Source organism: Pygocentrus nattereri, chromosome 16 (assembly GCF_015220715.1).
Source record: "Pygocentrus nattereri isolate fPygNat1 chromosome 16, fPygNat1.pri, whole genome shotgun sequence".
Taxonomy (NCBI): domain Eukaryota; kingdom Metazoa; phylum Chordata; class Actinopteri; order Characiformes; family Serrasalmidae; genus Pygocentrus; species Pygocentrus nattereri.
In genome coordinates, this window is record NC_051226.1 from 22583825 (window position 1) to 22603952 (window position 20128).

The following is a 20128-nucleotide window of genomic DNA, read 5'->3' on the forward strand; positions in this document are numbered from 1 at the left end:
GAAACAATGCAGTGTGATTCTTAACTTGAACAAAGTGACACCAATCTTGTGGAATTACTCAGGAAACTCCACTTTGGACTTACAGCTAAAATAATAATATGAAACTCCACTTTAAACCTAATGCTAGTCCACTATAACTATATACATATATATATATATATACAGTACTGTGCAAAAGGCTTAGGCACCCAAACACATTTTCAAAATCTATTTATTTGTGTAGTGTGTTTGCTGAGAAAAGTGTTAATATTTGAATAAACAATTGATAGAATATTAACAAATAATGATTATATATATACATACATATATATATATATATATATATATATATATATATATATATATATATATATATTTTTTTATATATATATATATAAATATATATATATATATAATTATATTATATATACATATATATACTCCCGGTTTGACTAATCAGTGCTTCATTAAATTGTGCTCATGATGTAATTGATGATATTAACAAGTCCCTGTGGTGGCTGTGAAGGTTTCAAGGGAAAATATGGACCTAAGAAATTCTTGTTACTTTTTATTGTTTTTATGTTTATTTGAATTATGAATATGACTTTATTCTAATGTATACTGTGATAAACTCACTGCTGAGGTAAATTGTTTAAAAATGTGCTTAGATGCCTAAAACTTTGCACAGTACTGTGTGTGTGTGTGTGTGTGTGTGTGTGAGCTAGATCATATATGACCATATGACTGTTATATTCAACACTTAGAAAGTACCTTGAAGTTACATTGCAATTACTATGTATTGCTAGTGTTTTAGCTTAAACATTGAATACTTTCAGCACCTCTCTTGGTGATAAATAAAGTAATCAGCACCAATAGATGTGTTTCCCATAAATGCTTCCCATAATCATGATCTAGGTGTGGCTTATGAATTTTGAAACCGTTGATAAAGCACTAATATTCTTGACATGATTAAGCAATCTCTTAAGCAAAGTCTGACTGTGTATTTCCTCAATTAGATCTCATTTAAGCTATCACAAAATGGAAAGGTCTTAGTCATGCCCTACGTGGCTTTATGACACAATATGTTTATGACTTTGGCAGATACAGGGAGGTCGCTGTTATAATTAGGTGTTACTGACTTATGGACTAGGTTGGGAGTGGTACTCTTATGAAGCATGTTTGTAGCTATATGTAGATCATTGGTCATTCAGCAGTGCATTTGGTGCTCTGCAACTGATACACATATATCTGACATGTGTTAATTATGAACAGCTGCAGTGCCTTTACAGTGCATGAAATGGAATTTCAATAGATGGGTGTTCAAATAAAAAGCCAACAGCAAATATAGAAACTAGTCAATATATATTTTAAAAACAGTGACATTTATAAACAAAAGTTTGTTATAGTTTGTTTTTATGAGACAACAGCATTGTAGGATTGTTGACAAAGTACTTGGGAGACTATAGGTCAGTTAATTTATGCCTAAATGGGGTTATTGCCTATTCAAAAGTTTTAAAAAGGGACAAACAACCAAATAAACACAAAACACCAGGTAACCATGCTGTAAAAAGAAGGGCAGTGTATCAACAATGTTGGAGGTCTGATACTGTATACTTGGTGTATATGTTTTATAATGACAACCTGAAGTCAATTGAAAATGAATACTGGAAGGTTGGAGGTAGAGATACACAATGATATCTGAAAAATATCAGTATCAGTAGCTGATTGCTTAAAAAATATCAGTGTTGGACAGATTTGACTGGTATTTCAAAATGATATTTGATGACGTATTTAGTGGAAGACCAGAATGTTTAGTAGATGCTGGGCTACTGTGCTAAAACATCAGCATTTTATTCATTTTACCGCTTGTGTAACCCATCAAGGTGATTTTAGTCCCAATTTCTACACATTATACATAAGCATTGACAGATACGTACACGAAAAATGTCAGATATCGGCCACAGTTCCCATATCAGAGCGTCTCTAGCAGAGTTGGGCAGAATACTTTACAGAAAAAGTAGTGATGAATGGCTGAATAATGAATACACCATCCTAAATGTATTCAGGTATGTATTCCATTACAGTACATAAAGAAGTAATGCATTCATACATTTAGAATAAATATTGTTGAGACATATGGGAAAACTGTGCTGTAAGTAAGTTAAAATTCAGTGTTGCCGGTTGTCATTTTTTTTCGTGTAATCCTTCTCTTCATGGTCCATTCATTAAATTCACTCATTTAAATGAAGCTGCAAAATTCTCAATGTTATTTTTGGCTCTCACTGCCTGCTTTAGTCCACTGACTGTTAATTCCACTGTCCTCTCGTGAACTAATCAAGCAATTTGCCATATCCCAATAACAAAATCTTGTAAAAAATTTTAAGTTGATATAAAGTGGAGAGCTCAGTAACACTGAGATTAATATCATCACATTGGTTTATCAGTCTACTCAGGCTTTAGCAGGAACAGTGTTTGTAAATAAGCTGTTTTTGTGAGTTTTTCTTTGCATGTCTTTACATACCTTGTGTTGATTTCAAAATAGTTAATAAACAAACACTAGTGGTGTTTCTTGTAAAGGTTATTTTCCTTTAAAGGTACGTGTTCTCAAATAATGTAAAGGGTAACTGTATTCATATTCTGAATTCTGGAAATGAAGGCCTGGAAGGCAAGCGATAAAGTGATCAGTCTATAATAAAAGTAATTTGCTGAACTAGTGAACATGTAAAAAAGTAAGGCAGATATGAACTTACGACTTGTGCTTAAACTTATAGCACTGCTATAAGAAATATTGATACACTATAACACTTTTTCAACAAAGCATTTTAAAAAGGCATTGATACATTTCATAAATAGATCTCTCTCTCTCTCCCTCTCTCTCTCTCTCTCTGTCTCAGGCTGTGTGCTCCTCCACTGAGTTAGGGCACAGTCTGATCTTAACGTTCATCTCATTGTCGTTCTCATGGGGATCCAGGTTGACCGGTTCATATATGCGTCGGTACAGCATCCGGGTCACCAATGTGATGACGAACAGCTCCACAATCATCAGCTGCTGACTAAACGCTACAGAGTGACAGAGATTATGGCATTAGACTCTGAGCTGAGCTGAGTTCATTCACTGCAGTCTGCACATAATACAACCAAAACATTGTCAGAGTCTGTGGTGTCCATTTTAGACCGTTCCATACAGAATCATATTAAAGGTAATCTAACACTAGTTAAATTACTGGTGTTAATCAGATTCCACACTATTTAACACACTGAAAGAGATGTTTAATAGAAACGTGCCTAAAGAGCACTCAGTGGATTCCTGAAATACTAGCCACTGCACTATAAAATGATTTATCCAAAGTGATCAAAATTGTTGCCTTTTTAAACATTTTTTGTTAATTTTAGAGAAGGGTTTCTCAACCATGGGGCCACAAACCCTCTGGTGGTCCTTCAGCCTATACTCTGGAGTGGGCCAGGAGCACTTAGGGGGCAGTGATGGCACTTTGTCATAAAATTAGTAAAAATATATAAAAAAACATGTATTTTAATAAAAATTGGCTTATCAATTCAACGTAAAAAAAGACTTCATGTGGTAACAAATAAATAAAATAGTTTTAATTAAATAAGTACTTTGAATGAAGGATTCTTTCAGTCAAAGAAATATTTCAGTTGATTAAAACAATTTTTTTAGGTTGAACTGACAAGCCATTTATTATAGTGCAAGAGAGAGAGAGACAGAAAGAGAGAGAGACTCACTAGATCCTCGGGCAACGGAGGAGAAGGGTGGTGAGCAGGCAATGACACCATTAACGGCCAGGATATTGATAATAGCCGCCTGTAACTGGCTCAGAACAAAGACCAGCTAAAAACACACAGAAACAAAGTTCAGATATTCTGCTCACATCATGGACTTGTCATTAAATGTCATTAATATTTTCAAAATTTCAGCACAATAAATTGTTTGTGTAAATGAAGTCATTCAGAGTGGTTTGGTATGAAATACCCTGCTTTACAGAAACTTACTGAGTCAGATTTGTTCACTCTGGTGGTGAAAGCAACCAGATAGGAACTCTAAAAAGCTCTAAAAGTTCCGCCTGATGCCTGAGACATTTTTATAGTTTTGCGATAGTTTTGAAAAGGTTTTTAAATGGTGGAGAAGTACAATTAAGTTCAAACGTTTGATCTTCTACATCTAAAAATGTACCCCTATTATAGCATTAATCTTCCAAATAACATTACATACTCATTTAGAGGTGTTTTTCCCCTGTTATGACTTTCGTGTTAGTACAGCTCAGTCTGAGTCACCATTCATCTTTAATAGCAAGCAATTTAACTTTGTAGAATTAGGTGTCTGAGCTTTAAAATCATTGCCAGCACTTGATTCTTGATGAGTGGCATCTGGTGTATTAGGCTAGGCTTGTGGTTCAAATTTGCAGGTAGGCAGGTCTTCAGTAGCAGCCTCAAGCAGTTTTCGGAGAGCAACAAAGATGGGATCAGGAAAACAGATGTCAGAAAACCTCAAAAATAAATAGTAACATTTCATAGAGTTGGAGATGGATATACCAGGATATAAAAGTGTTTGGCACACCAGTAGCAACCATGAATACCATAATTCTGAAATGCAAGAAACGTAGTATAAGTGACTGTGCCTATGAGCAGAAGAACAGTAAATCATGGTGGTGGGGATGTTTTGGAGGTGTATGTCTGCATTAGGGACTGGAGGTCTGTAGTGGAAGGAAACATGAATGCAGGCCAACATCAACAGATTTTAGAGCAAAGCCTCCTAAAAATCAATCCAAAAGCTGAAAATTAAGTGTGGATGGATCCTGCAACAAGACAATGATCTAAAGCCTATAGCAATTTTTATAACATATTGAGTTCATTAAAATAACTTTCTTTGTTTTACTCCTTTTGTCATTTCAAAGTAAGAGGATGTATGTGCAAGGCATTGTAAGGTAATATAGTCTGCAAAGAAAGTTATTTTGAACTCTATTTTACTGTCGTCAACATTACATATGGTGGTTTTGGATGTGAATAAAATAGCTATATTTGTGCTGAAGACATCAGGAAGTTTCTCTACAATGAACCACTTCACATAAACCACTCTGGATTACATTGTTTACATCTCAACCACTGAATTATGCAGCAATTTTGAAATATCAATGGATTTCCCCTTTACGCACTGTGCTTTAACTGCTTGAAGACAGACAGTTAAATGAATGTCCATCGGGTGTCGCTGTTGTCACCTTGACTTCACCCTAATTGACTACAATGTGGCAGTTTTTATTCCCCTGATATTAGTCAAGCAACAAAACAATGTTAACTAATATCATTTATATCTAACATCATATACACATAATGTATAATGTGTCCAAAAGATTCTAGAGACCTGCTGATCCATTCTCTTGGAAATCAAGGGTTTTATTAGGGAGTCTGCCCCCTTGGCTGTAGTAACTGCCTCTATTCTTCTGGGAAGGCTTTACACTAAATGTAGAAACATTGGTGTGAGGATTTGAACCTCCAACTGCATGGAGGGCAGAGGAATTATTCACTACGCTCACCAACCACTATGTGTAACCAGCATATTAATCTGAATTTGAAAACAAAGGCAGACTGACCCCACCCGTGTGTTGTCAGTGGGCAGTCTGCATTGACACTGACCTGATACATGGCATACTTGGGCATGATCTTGAGGGGGCGCAGGGAGTCGCGTACATGCATGAACATGATTCCTATAGGCCACAAGCCAATGATTGTCAGCACTCCTACAAATAAGTTTATCCAGAGTGCAGTTCCATATATACTCAGCTGTGAATGAATAAACACAAAAGGAAAATGTTGAAATAACATTTATGGAGGAACAACACTCATTTATTCCTAGACTAGCTTTCCTGCAAAACCTGCTATCATATTTCTTGCATTTTCCTGGGGTGGACACTGAGAAATGCAATGGAGTGACCGTTCAAAAATCAGAGCAGGTCTCTGAGCTAGCTAAGCATTTTCTCCTGGTGAGAGATGGGGTTGCTGGGAGGAGGAGGAGGTCAAACATGATCTTATTGCTTAATATTATTTTTTCCCAGAAAACCTTTCGGGTATTTCACATTAAGAATCACACTTTTCAGATGAAGGCGAAACTTTATCTTCAGGAGCACATATTGGGGCTTTATTAAGGCCTTGTTATTAGTTCCCTAAAGCCCAAATTAGACACCTCTAAATGATTCATTCACTATGCTTCATTCATAATGTCCTGTATTACTACATCGTTGTGTGGCCAAAATGATAAATAAACAAATAAATAAATCAATAAATATATAAACAGAAATAAATAAAAAATGAGTAACAGAAAAGTAAAGTACATTTCTAACCTACTTTTATATTTAATTTATCTATTTTTATACTACTATACTATTTACTATTATATTTATTTATTATTTTGTCACATTTCACCCTCCAAATAACTGGAGGTCTGTTGTATGAACGTCAGTAATAATTTTATTATTCACTGGAATAAACACATTGTTAGGATATCGTCGAATACATGACCTAAATTCACATCTTAATGGTGTATAATTGGCAGGATTTTGTTCTAGGTAGCATTAAGTGACTGCTGGAGTTTATTGCTGTAGAGATAATAAGAGTTCAATAAGTCAGTAATACTAAGGTGTGTCCCACTAATACTTAAAGGTGTGTACAAAGTGTGTAGAGCGCTATCAATAAATAGTTCCTAAAAAGATTATGACAGAGTTTCAATAAGTGAGTTAGCATCATATATTCAGCACCTTGTCACACTATTTTGATTCCAAAAAGCACTGAAAACTCTTAAATACAAGAGTACAGTTTATCCACATTTGGTTATGTAAGTAGGTTAAGTAGCTTGTACTTTGGCTACCAAAAAGCCATGACATCAACACAAAACAGCTTGGGATGCAAATTAACTTATTGACACTCTGTTTATTTGTGCTTTAACCTCTAATTAATGATGAGTGAAACTTTTCTTTAGAATATGAAGCACATCTTGAAGTGTTAGTGCCTTATTAGCTTATATGAGTTGAAATGCACTCATCTCCAAACACACTTTATCCTCCCTAGAACCTACAGAGATAGAATGCAACCGAATATTACTAAAAAGATGTAAATAGAGATGATTACATGTCCAATCATTTGTGTAACAAGATCTTAACCATGTGTTTATGGTGCAATAAGTGATTTTTAAAATGTTGTACTAATACAGTTCATAATGAGCTTAGAGTGTAGTGAATAAAGCATTTAGAATGATCTTCAAGACCTTAATGAATCCCCTGAATGTGTTACTGACAATAAAGAGTTACTAAGATCATGCTGTTAATGAGTCAGTCTGTTAATTATTCATTCAGTGTATATTACTTTACTGTTCATTAGGCATCAGTTATTACTTACTAAATGAAAAGTAATTACAAATGGAGTAGTTTAGTTAAGGATAATTTGCCAATGTCAGTGGTTTAGAGCTGATTTGATCATTAACTGTGTACATTTTAGAGGCAGTGAAATACTTAGAAAACAAGAGTTTTGTGAACAAGATAGAAAACAAGAGTTTTGTGTTTTAAATGACACGATATGATGCACCATGACCAAAGTAAAAAATGTTTCACACAGTGATTAAATTAACTCAGAATATACCCACGTTATTCTTAGCCTACACACTCCAGAGCATTAACTGTTTGGTTAAGATCGTGTGTGTGTGTGTGTGTGTGTGTGTGTGTGTGTGTGTGTGTGTGTGTGTGTGTGTGTGTGTGTGTGTGTGTGTGCGTGTGTGTGTGTGTGGCATAATAAGCTCACGTACAGTTGAAACATCAAAGTTTCCATTGGCCCATAATGCAATAGAGAAGATGGAGAACACGGTCTTCAGAATGGCGTACTGCAGAGACCCCAGCTTTAGCAAGAACAGCAAGCGCCTGAAGACGATATTAGTGATACATCATCATGGAAAACATCATATTCTTGATTTTTTTTAAATTATGTATGTAAACATTGTGAAAGTTTCAAAATACATATTTTATGCCCTAGTATATACAGTCCATATAAAAACCTAAACTAAACCAGGGGACATGAGTATTTAACATTAAAACATCACAGTCTTTGTCCATCTTATCAGCTCCACTTGTTGTTCTTTTACCACTGTGTAGTTCTACAATTACAATTACAGACTGTAGTCCATCTGTTTCTCTGCATACTTTTGTTAGCCCCCTTTTACCCCGTTCTTCAATATTCAGCACCCTTACAGAGCAGGTATTATTTGGAAAATTCAAACAAGAAGCTGGCGATTGTCCTTATAAGAAAATATTACCAACATTAAAAGAATAGGATATTTTGATTGCCTAAATCAACTTATCATGCGGACGTAGTGATATTAGGTTGCGTCTGTACTGAATTAACATCAGAAACACATTAAAACACTGAGCTACTATGCTGTACTAATGAAATGTGCTTGCTTGGCAGGATGAATTTTGTGTTGTGAGAGTTTGAGAATCCAAATTTTGACAAGTAGAGGATCCTACTTATTATTTAGCCAAGAAAAAGCATGGTAGGCTGAAGCCTCACCGCCAAAGAAGCAAACACTTACAAGCGAAATAATTGAGCTGATGGCGATGGCCATTGTTGGAAGGGGAGGGGGAGAAATGGGGAGGGGGATTTGAGTTGGTTGCAAGTTGTAACCTCATCACTAGACATTACACACTGCTTCTAGGTAAAGAATGTTGTTGCTTTCTCCTGGACATACTTGCTTTTCTTTGTTCAGACATCGACAGTATGTAAAGGGGTGTGACACCCTGTCATTGAAAATCTAAATTATTTTTTGGGTTCCATGATTTGATATGTTGATTTGTTATATTGATACATTATATGTTATATCCATGTTAACAGAATATATTTTCATTGCTATGAAAATGTCATTTAAAAAAAACTTTAGACCTGTGTGCACACAGTTGCTGTATACAGGTCTATGCTTGCACCAGAGTGGGTTTACCGTGTAATAGACACTGGGGGCAGGCAGGGGCAACAGCAGCAGCAGGGTCCAGTGCTAACCTTGATCGTCTTCTTCTCAGAGTACCTCAGAAAGGCCTCTTCACCCCCACACTCCTCGAACAAGAGGATTAGAAACTTGTAAATTACGATAGCAAAGTATCTACAGAGAGAGAAAGAGAGAAAGAGAGAGAGAGAGAGAGAGAGAGAGAGAGGGAAAAGACGGGGTGTTACATCATTCTGCACACGCACACACACACATACAGTGACCTGGTGTAATATTTAAAAGAAAGTCTGTTATACTGTCCCTGGTCATTACTTATTATATGTCATACGTCAGTGACCTTGTCTTCATGACATTCACAGTGATTCTAAAGAATTTCTTACGAGTTAGACGTCATATCTGTGAACAAAGTGGCTCTTGGGATCCACAGTCCAAGGCAGCACATGGTGGAAATGACCTGCAAGGGGCAGGAACAACAGCATCAGCATGCCAAACATAATATGAAGCTAGACATAGATCCAGGTGTCTTGGTTTCTATTGCACAAGTTGACAGTGAGAATAAAACATCATTAAAATATATAGGTTTTGTTGTTCTGGCTCTAGTCTAGTCACGCATTGGCAGGTATGGGCGATATGGCAAACATATTTTGTATAGTAAATAAAATGGCTATATTTGTGCTGTAGACACTGAGACCCCTGGTTCCTTTCACTACCACTGTAAAGAAATCTGAGTTCATATGTTTCTCCACAATGATCCATCAGAATACTCTGAATGACTTTGTTTACAACTCAACAACTGAATTATGCAGTAATTTTGAAAAATCAGTGGGGCTCAATTTTTTTGCGTTAGGTCTTCCGCTGATGACTCTCAAGTAGATCTGATCTACTCATCAAAGATGGCAAAAGGTCAAAACACATAAGATCAAACAGAACAATAGGAAGCGCTCAGTACTCTCAGAGAAACAATACTTCGCAATGATTTTATCTAAAGGCCGGGTGTATCTACTCTATGCTAAGGATCTATGCTAAGGATTATGGGATCACAAACACAGGTGAATCATATCAATAGTCAGGAGACTGAGACCGCTGATAGGAGCGTTGGTGCAAGTTGGAGGTCACGTGGGATTCCTGAGTATTCTAGGAATTGGAGTTTGAATGCGACAGTTCCGTCACCTGATCTCCCAGAGCATTCTTTCCTCCATAGAAGGCTCCAAATGCGTGACAGAGCTAAGCAAGTTCAGTTACCTTCTCTTGGGTTTGTGGCATCATCAGCATTCAGAAACAATTTCATGACAATTTTGTGAAACCTTAAAAATAAATGTGCCACAAAGGTACTTTAAGTGATGCTCAAACAAGCCCAATTGTTTCCCAAAAGAACCAGATGGATGAGTATGAGAAACCTTGTAAAGGTTTTAAAAGCCTTCCCATAATGTAAATGTCCTTTACCAATTCACCCCTGTGAATGGCCAGGGTCCACGGTTGGGCCCAAAGTATAGAACAGCTCAGCCAGTTTGCATTAAAGTCTCTGTAGTTACTGAATAATAAGCCTTAGTATATGATAAGCCCCTGCTTTTAATGGATTAAGAATTCTTCCTAGAACATTAACATGAAAAGAACTTTCACATAATGTATATGTTCTAGAAAAAACGTAAATTGGTAAAGAATGTTTACATTGTGGTCGCCATGGTATTTATATGAGGATTATGTACAAGGTTGGTGCATGAACTCTTACTGGTGCAGCTCCAATGACCCATACGATGTTGGTCTTCTTTGGGTAGGGCACTTTTTTGTAGATGTACACACACATCTCTAAAAACACTATAATCGACACCAAGGTCATGAATGTGAGGATGGTGTACAGAGTGATCCCGAACACACTTAGGTCTGAAAGAGAGAGAGCGAGAGAGGGAGAGAGAGAGAGAGAGAGAGATAGAATTGTTGATTATTTTATACATACCCTGTTAACTTAAATTAGTTCATTTACTTGAAAACATTATGCAAACTTATTGCCTTGAAAAAATCACTTGACAGGTTCAAGTCTAAATAACTTTATATATGAGTCACAGTTACTTTCTCATTTTCAGTGATTCCGACTCAAACAGCACAGTCATTTTAAATACTTTCCACTGATCTGGCCTTGCTTTACTTTTTCTTGAATCAAATACCCTTGTTTGTGTATGTATTGGCATCAACTAAACAGCCCCATGCTTTTAAATCGACTGTTCTTTACAGTAAGGAATAAATGGTTTAGATCAGACTAGGATCACTCATTTGTGAGAACTCTATTAGCATACTTGTCATTCTGTTAGAACTCACAGCTCCAGAATAAACTGTAAAAACACCATCATGGTGAAAATAAAACAAACATAAATGCATTTAGACATCAGAGTGTGCTGGAACACAAAAATAACAGGTTGCACATAGAATTAGATTAATAAATTTGAATGAACAGAATCCAACAAAACGTCTAGGAATGCTGAGAGGCTTTTTGGGCACAAGACTCTTCTCTGTGTAGGATTTATTCAAATTAAATGATTGCACAAGAAATAGTAGGTGTTACTAGAGTTGTATTATGAATTTTGACAATAAAATTATAATTAAGTCGCACAGTGTGTACATAAATTCTACTCAAAAGCAAGATCTTCATGAACTGCACAGACAGTCCTGCTGAACATACACATTGTGTCAGTTGCCAAGCATTACCTCACCAGAGAAGACATTACCCAGACCTAAGTGCGAGGCTTTAATGATGCTCAGTGTAAAAAGTTAATTGAGTGAAAAACTGCAGCAAGCAACACAAACATAGGAGTCCACAGAGTCCATTAACACTACTCTTTAACAAATTCTACCAATTTAGTTCAAACTGCAGTCTGAGAGAAATTAAGTTTCTATCTTCTGACCTGAGGATGGTCAGCTCCCTCCATTGTTGGTCCTATCTGCTGATCTGAGGTGGTCAACTCCCTGCATTGTTGGTTTGGTCCTTTGATTGCTGACCATAAGGTCACACAATAACCTTCCAGGGTGGCAACCATCAAGGAGTGTCCCACAGTCCCACAGTAAATATTTAAACTATTTTAAAAACTGTGACATATTCAGACCTTAGATATTTACAAGGATTATTATACGTTTGATTTAAACCAACAACACTAACAGAGATAGTAATAAACTAAATATATACAAATCATCATTTATAGGATACTTTCTATCGGGCTGTCCCAAACCCATAAATTCAGCATGTGAAAATAATGTTTTTTTCTGTTTTTTTTAATGTTCAATGTACATTCCTTTTTATTTTTTCTATAAAGCTTTCAAATATTGAGATTTAATATAAGTTTAATTTTTAATAACTTATAAAATAGTTTTTAAATGAGGCATTTAGATAGTAAAAAGTATGCTGATCTTATAGACACTAAACTCAACACTCAACAGTGTCGAAGTTGAACGTTGCTTTAAATGTGCATTTAACAGTGTCGAAGTTTAACGTTGCTTTAAATGTGCATTTAACAGTGACGAAGTTGAACGTTGCTTTAAATGTGCATTTAACAGTGTTGAAGTTTAACGTTGCTTTAAATGTGCATTTAACAGTGTTGAAGTTTAACGTTGCTTTAAATGTGCATTTAACAGTGACGAAGTTTAACGTTGCTTTAAATGTGCATTTAACAGTGTCGAAGTTTAACGTTGCTTTAAATGTGCATTTAACAGTGTCGGAGTTTAACGTGCTTTAAATGTGCATTTAACAGTGTCGAAGTTTAACGTGCTTTAAATGTGCATTTAACAGTGACGAAGTTTAACATTGCTTTAAATGTGCATTTAACAGTGTCGAAGTTTAACGTTGCTTTAAATGTGCATTTAACAGTGTCGAAGTTTAACGTTGCTTTAAATGTGCATTTAACAGTGTCGAAGTTTAACGTTGCTTTAAATGTGCATTTAACAGTGTCGAAGTTTAACGTTGCTTTAAATGTGCATTTAACAGTGTCGAAGTTGAACGTTGCTTTAAATGTGCATTTAACAGTGTTGAAGTTTAACGTTGCTTTAAATGTGCATTTAACAGTGTCGAAGTTGAACGTTGCTTTAAATGTGCATTTAACAGTGACGAAGTTTAACGTTGCTTTAAATGTGCATTTAACAGTGTCGAAGTTGAACGTTGCTTTAAATGTGCATTTAACAGTGTCGAAGTTTAACGTTGCTTTAAATGTGCATTTAACAGTGTCGAAGTTTAACGTTGCTTTAAATGTGCATTTAACAGTGTCGAAGTTTAACGTTGCTTCAAATGTGCATTTAACAGTGTCGAAGTTGAACGTGCTTTAAATGTGCATTTAACAGTGTCGAAGTTTAACGTTGCTTTAAATGTGCATTTAACAGTGTCGAAGTTTAACGTTGCTTTAAATGTGCATTTAACAGTGTCGAAGTTTAACGTTGCTTTAAATGTGCATTTAACAGTGTCGAAGTTAAACGTGCTTTAAATGTGCATTTAACAGTGTCGAAGTTTAACGTGCTTTAAATGTGCATTTAACAGTGTCGAAGTTTAACGTGCTTTAAATGTGCATTTAACAGTGTCGAAGTTTAATGTTGCTTTAAATGTACATTTAACAGTGTCGAAGTTTAATGTGCTTTAAATGTGCATTTAACAGTGTCGAAGTTTAATGTTGCTTTAAATGTACATTTAACAGTGTCGGAGTTTAACGTGCTTTAAATGTGCATTTAACAGTGTCGAAGTTTAACGTTGCTTTAAATGTGCATTTAACAGTGTCGAAGTTTAACGTTGCTTTAAATGTGCATTTAACAGTGTCGAAGTTTAACGTTGCTTTAAATGTGCATTTAACAGTGTCGAAGTTAAACGTGCTTTAAATGTGCATTTAACAGTGTCAAAGTTTAACGTTGCTTTAAATGTGCATTTAACAGTGTCGAAGTTTAACGTTGCTTTAAATGTGCATTTAACAGTGTCGAAGTTTAACGTTGCTTTAAATGTGCATTTAACAGTGTCGAAGTTTAACGTTGCTTTAAATGTGCATTTAACAGTGTCGAAGTTGAACGTTGCTTTAAATGTGCATTTAACAGTGTCGAAGTTTAACGTTGCTTTAAATGTGCATTTAACAGTGTCAAAGTTTAACGTTGCTTTAAATGTGCATTTAACAGTGTCAAAGTTTAACGTTGCTTTAAATGTGCATTTAACAGTGTCAAAGTTTAACGTTGCTTTAAATGTGCATTTAACAGTGTCGAAGTTTAACGTTGCTTTAAATGTGCATTTAACAGTGTCGAAGTTTAACGTTGCTTTAAATGTGCATTTAACAGTGTCGAAGTTAAACGTGCTTTAAATGTGCATTTAACAGTGTCGAAGTTGAACGTGCTTTAAATGTGCATTTAACAGTGTCAAAGTTTAACGTGCTTTAAATGTGCATTTAACAGTGTCGAAGTTTAACGTTGCTTTAAATGTGCATTTAACAGTGTCGAAGTTTAACGTTGCTTTAAATGTGCATTTAACAGTGTCGAAGTTAAACGTGCTTTAAATGTGCATTTAACAGTGTCGAAGTTTAACGTTGCTTTAAATGTGTACTCAACAGTATTGACACTTAACACTGTCTTAAATGAACACTCAACAGAAATAAATGAGGCATGACCAAAAACATTGCTGACAGACAAACATGTACATCCATAAAGCATATAGCACTTAAGCATGCTGGCTGGATCAAGGACCAGATGACATGGCGCACAAGCCAATGAGAAGCCCTGAGTGCCACAACATATTAGTGATCAATCCGTTCTGAGATGGATGATCACTCTTAGGAGATCCTGGAGTATGAGGTGCTCATGAAGTCTGCTGAAGACTGTAGTTAAACGACAACTAAAACACAACCACAGTGGGGATTAAAAAACGGTAATCATAATTAAAAAAAACACTACAAAAGTTAATTAACAGACACTAAGAAAACTGAAAGGAACCTGCATTCAGTGATACAGTGTGGTCGACTTTTACCGTCACCTTCAGGTTTAATCACCTCCTTGTGAGAGTGATATGTTTACACTCCGTAAAATACCACTCTCTGTGTTTGATTAACACTCTGTACGTAAAAATGACCCAGCACTCAAATTTGAACTCACTGTGAAATTTGCTGTGTCCTCAAATTCTCTGTGTATTATCAGAGAACAGGAACATACACGGGCTTTGTGATAAATTCAGAACATCAGAGAGTCCTGGTACATGTACATTACAGAACATGATTAGATAGCTTCAGTAACTTCACTTACACTTTGAGCACACGTCTATGGCAAATTTGAATTCGACTCCATTCATCAAATTTTATATAATGTCATTCAAGAATCTCTCCAAATGTTCTTCATTACAGAAGAACAGGCTAATTTTTTTCCTTTACATTATGATCTGTGAGTATGAGCACCTACTTTACTTACACTGAAAGCTACATTTATAGCACCTATAATTAAAATTACAGTGCAAGACAATAAAACCAGGTGAACTTGGTTCCATCATCAAATGTAATCTTTGCTCAAAACCTGGAGTGATATGTCCTGCAGTCTTATTATTCATTAAAGCAAATGCTAAGATAAGAACAACTTAATGGGTCACTTACAATTAATGACCTCCATAGTCAGCGGACGATCCCCTAAACATCTTGGATCGATAGTTCCGTTCAAATCATCCATTTCAACGAGTGACTAAATCCCCTCTCAGTTGAAAAAAGAAGTGCTTGGAGTGAAGTGTAGATTCCCGAGATTTGATGAATTCAGCTGACAGGTCGAGGATGGAAGCTTCCCAGCGCTGAATGTGAACCTCACCTCTGAGAGTGAAAAATGTGATGAGCTCGTTTGCTGGATGGCCAGCAAAATCAGAGGAACCTGCTCCTATTTTAGCGTTATTCCCACCCGTTTTGCGGAAACCCGCCTCCTGCGCACCGATTGGCTGCATCTCTCGAGGGTGGAACTAAGAATTGTCCAATAGCATTAAGCCATACTCAGCATATACCTATCCAGAAACCAACCTGAACATGTACAACGTGATCAGGTCAAAAAACTACGCACTGTTAGTGGACATTCTCAGTGTATGCAGCATTTACGGTGCTATTCTTCTCTTTTTTGATGCGTTTAGTCAAAATTAAAATGATATCGACCAATATGACCAACTTGGCGAAGCTGATTGACCAGTTTGACCAAGATGAAAAGTTGAAAAGCTTAATAATGGCCAATGTTATGTTTCTTCCTTCACATACTGCTGGGATTTGTTTTAAGTGTTCAGTAGGAATTGGTAGCACACGACAGAAGATCTCCCCTTTATGTTCAAAAAACGGATTTTTCATCAGTTCCCCTTGACCTGTGCAGTCAGTGTCTGTTGCTCTTAGCTATGCAAACATGGCATTGAGTTTGATAGATTTAGGCAGAGTTCAATGGTTTCATCCCCACTCAAATGACTAAACCGAACATTTAAATCAAGTGCTTGCCCACTTCTGACGACTAGCCAATCGTGGCACACGAGGCGGAGCTTAGTGGGAGGCGGACGGGGAAATCAGTGTCACTTCCAATAAAATGACACACGTCACTTTCTCTGGGGCTCCAAATCTTAACGGAGAGTGACTTCAGCTTCATGTCTTTTTACATGAAACGATCCGCCACAAAAGGTTACGTTGAAAAGAAATGTAGAGGGATGTTTAGTTAGATTTGTGTTGGTCACTTTGTTTTAAAGCCCTTGGTTAATATTTCAGTCAGGTGACTCACAGTCCAAGACATGAACTTTGAACATAAAGGGTAGATATTCTGTCGTGTGCTACCAATTCCTACTGAACACTTACAACAAATCCCAGCAGTTATGTGAAGGAAGAAACATTGGCCATTATTAAGCTTTTCAACTTTTCATCTTGGTCAAACTGGTCAATCAGCTTTCGCCAAGTTGGTCATATTGGTTGATTACCATGGTCAAGCTGGTCAACTAGCTACACCAGAAATGCACAACTCTGGCCCCTGAGGGTGGTTTGGTTATTACTATGCAATTACACCCACTAAACCGGTTATGTAACTGGAGAGTGGAATCGAGTGTGTTTTATCAGTTAAATCACCAAATTCTACTGGACACTGGCCCTCCAGGACCAGAGTTGTGCACGCCTGAGCTAAACCATCCGATGTAACCTTTGGGAGATGGAGGTTCTAGACTCATCAGAGGTCTCTCCATGAGTGGGTTTTGTTGAATCGTGATTTAGGATGGGACTGTTGACTGCTGTTTGGTAAGACATGTTTTCAAGATTTGATACACTCATGCTTTTGTTTGTTGTTCTTATTGTTAATATGTTTTGTAGAAAAACATTCCTTGGATGGCATTTTCACATTTGTTACCTTTGCAGACATTTTAACAACAACAACAACAAAAAACAGCTTGATTCGCTCAAACTAGTTAAGCTGGTAGACCAACCTATCTGGTTGACCAGCACAGGGTCCGTTTTTATTTGAGTTTGATATCGTGGCATTTCTCACCAGTGATTCTTTCTACAGTTTCAAGGATATGTTTTAGAGAAAACACCAGGCATGTCCTTTCCTTGTGTTGATTTTTCATCAGTTGACCTTGACCTGTGGAGTCAGTGTCTGTTGCTCTTAGCTATACAAACATTCGCAGACAGTAGAAATGGCATTGAGTTTGATAGATTTAGGCAGAATTCAATGGTTTCATCCCAACTCAAGTGACTAAACCAAACATTTAAATCAATGGCGTGACTGGTAAAGCATCAAAGTCACAAAAAACAGTCACTTTTAAGTATATATTTCAGTACCTCCTAACTATTGGATGTACAGAGGTATAAGTTATATTAATCTGTTTCTTGGTAACATCAAATGATACATGGTCATTAGGTCATTCCCCTTTAACCTGCTTTGTCATAACTCATTGAATTTCTCCTGCCCTGCTGTGCACCAGAAGAAACACACCCTTACTATGCTGACATCCTCCTCAGAGATAATCACAGGAGAATGTGAAACAGTAAAAATCTTTGCTGAACAAAAAGTTTAACAAGGTGACAAAGGTCAAGATCATAACCTTAACTCCAGTTATTATTTTGTCCTACAAAGGCAGAAAAGGAAGAGCTGCCTGTTGCTGTCGATCTGGAATCCGCTTGGTATGTTCTTCAAGGGATACTTCAGCATTTTTCAGCCAGATCTCCATCTGTAGCATATAACCAACAACAACTTTGACTTCTTATGGAGTAAATAAATCAGAATGTCTGTTTTGAGAGAACAGGCTTTCTGTTTTTTTTTCTGTCTATACAGAAATTCTTGTTAGTGGAAACTGACCATAAGATACTGAAGCAGCAGACAGAGATTAGGAATTTAAATACTGATGTAGTCCACTCCTTTAAAGTTAAGATTTGGCTAATCTCATACTTGTCTGACGCATCTCTGTTCATTTTTGTAAATTCTCCAAGTGGATACATAAGTACTGGCTTATCAAAATTAAAATCTCAAATGTTTTTCTTATTAAATTGGGATATTTTGATATGGACGTTTCCATTTTATTTCAGTTTGGAACTGCTTTGCTTCTAGACATCACTTTAACTTCTTAAAGGGCCAGGGCCTGCTGGCGGCTTCAAAGTTTTATTACACACCCCTATAACGTAAGAATAGTCCTACCAGTTTGCATTGTCCCAAATCCCTGTAGTTACAGAATAATATGCCTTGCATGTAACAAGTCTGGGATTTTTAAGAAGTTGAATATGTTCCATGTGTATGTAATTTTTCATCACAGTAACCATATTAAGTAACGATGTATTACTGCACCTGATTTAAGGAACTAGGTGCACTTGTCAAAACTAGCCAATGGACATGCGAGTCTAAAGCTTGAATTGACTAAGATGACTGTGATCAGTTCCTGAAGAAAGCACAAAGATGTTGAGTTTGCTTTAGTAATTATGGCATTATAACACTTGACACAAGCATGTTGCTAGAAGCGATCATTAGATCATCTAAGAATAAAGATTCTGCACAAAAAGTCATCAACACTGAGGTCTCTGACCCTTAAATGAACAGTAATCTGAGATGTTCTCACGTTTTCTCTGGCTGTTAATGGTTGCCTAGAGTGACTTTGTGTCTCTTCTTTTATTGCATCAGATAGAACCACTGCATTCATGAGTCATAACATGCATATATAAGACATATTTGTACTCCATTCAGGTTGTTGACCTTGTTATCTAGTAGTCAATAAGTTAAGCACCAAACTCATCTCCAGAAAGATAAAAAGTTGGGTCGTCATTGAGTCTTTAGGATGAAATTCTAAGTAATTAATACATCTGTGGAAATATGCTAAAGGGGGCTTTTCCTGATTGCCTGGGGGGCTTCAACTTAATATAAATCAAATAAATACCAGGAATGCTATAATGCTATGCCATTTTCCCCAAATCATTCAGCCCTACTTTTCTGGTTCGTTCAATAAAGGAGAATTTCCTTGAGTAGAAGTAATGGCATCCTCTGGTTCCTCTTCACCACCGACACCACAACATTATTCCGGACCTAAAGCTGCGTTACTGAGAAGGTTCTAAAAGCTGGAATAATTAACCCATTCATGTTCATAGCTGACATTTGACATTTCTACTGGGACTTACGTTCTCTTAATCTTTCTGAGCACATATCTGAAGAGACATTTCAATCTGTCGCACCACATGGATAAAAAGTGAGTTTTATCACTTCTCGTATTGAGCTGTTTCATCAGATGGGACTACTGACTTCATCCAAACTATAGAAAGTCCAAATCTGGTTATGAATGAAAGTACGAAAATGACGCCAAAATCAAATAGATATGATTGTTCATTGAAGATAAAACTATACAACATAGTCACTTCAGAACAACCAGAACACGTTCTGTGGGATTTTCTTCATCATATTTAATGTACCTGTTGGACATGAATGGGTTAATGTGACTTTATCAACTGAAACATCAAAACAACAACTTGATTTTCCAGCGCGCTGAGGCGCACAACTCTCTGTAGCGAAGGTGAACTCAGTTTGCTGCTCCTACCGAGTCTCCGCCCTGCAGGGCTAGAAGAGCGTGACCGAGCACACCCGCCGATCTACACGTCATATTCGCGGAGAACCTCCGGCAGACGGTCACTTAAAGATCTGCGGGCGGAATCAGCGCCGACCGAGCGCGCCGTAGTCTCCGCTCATCAGCGCCGC

General features: G+C 36.7%; 1 protein-coding gene across 1 annotated transcript; it reads right to left on the reverse strand.

Moving 5' to 3' along the window:
• Positions 1-1336: 1336 nt before the first annotated feature.
• Positions 1337-15793, reverse strand: LOC108431258 (organic solute transporter subunit alpha-like). Its single transcript, XM_017704277.2, has 8 exons — positions 15556-15793; positions 10701-10852; positions 9352-9425; positions 8969-9127; positions 7787-7898; positions 5629-5775; positions 3724-3829; positions 1337-3039 (listed from the first exon to the last, which is right to left on the reverse strand). Exons 1-8 carry the CDS (start codon positions 15626-15628, stop codon positions 2870-2872), a joined length of 993 nt encoding a protein of 330 aa, XP_017559766.1. The 5' UTR covers positions 15629-15793; the 3' UTR covers positions 1337-2869.
• Positions 15794-20128: the final 4335 nt, after the last annotated feature.

What these genes read in the sequence shown, in the direction of transcription:
- LOC108431258 (XM_017704277.2), bottom strand. Translation starts at nt 15,628, where the DNA reads ATGGATGATTTGAACGGAACTATCGATCCAAGATGTTTAGGGGATCGT. An exon ending in ACAGATATGACGTCTAACTC is followed by an intron (nt 9,128 to 9,351) that starts GTAAGAAATTCT and finishes CTCTCTCTGTAG; the next exon opens with ATACTTTGCTATCGTAATTT. An exon ending in GAAACTTTGATGTTTCAACT is followed by an intron (nt 5,776 to 7,786) that starts GTACGTGAGCTT and finishes ATTCATTCACAG; the next exon opens with CTGAGTATATATGGAACTGC.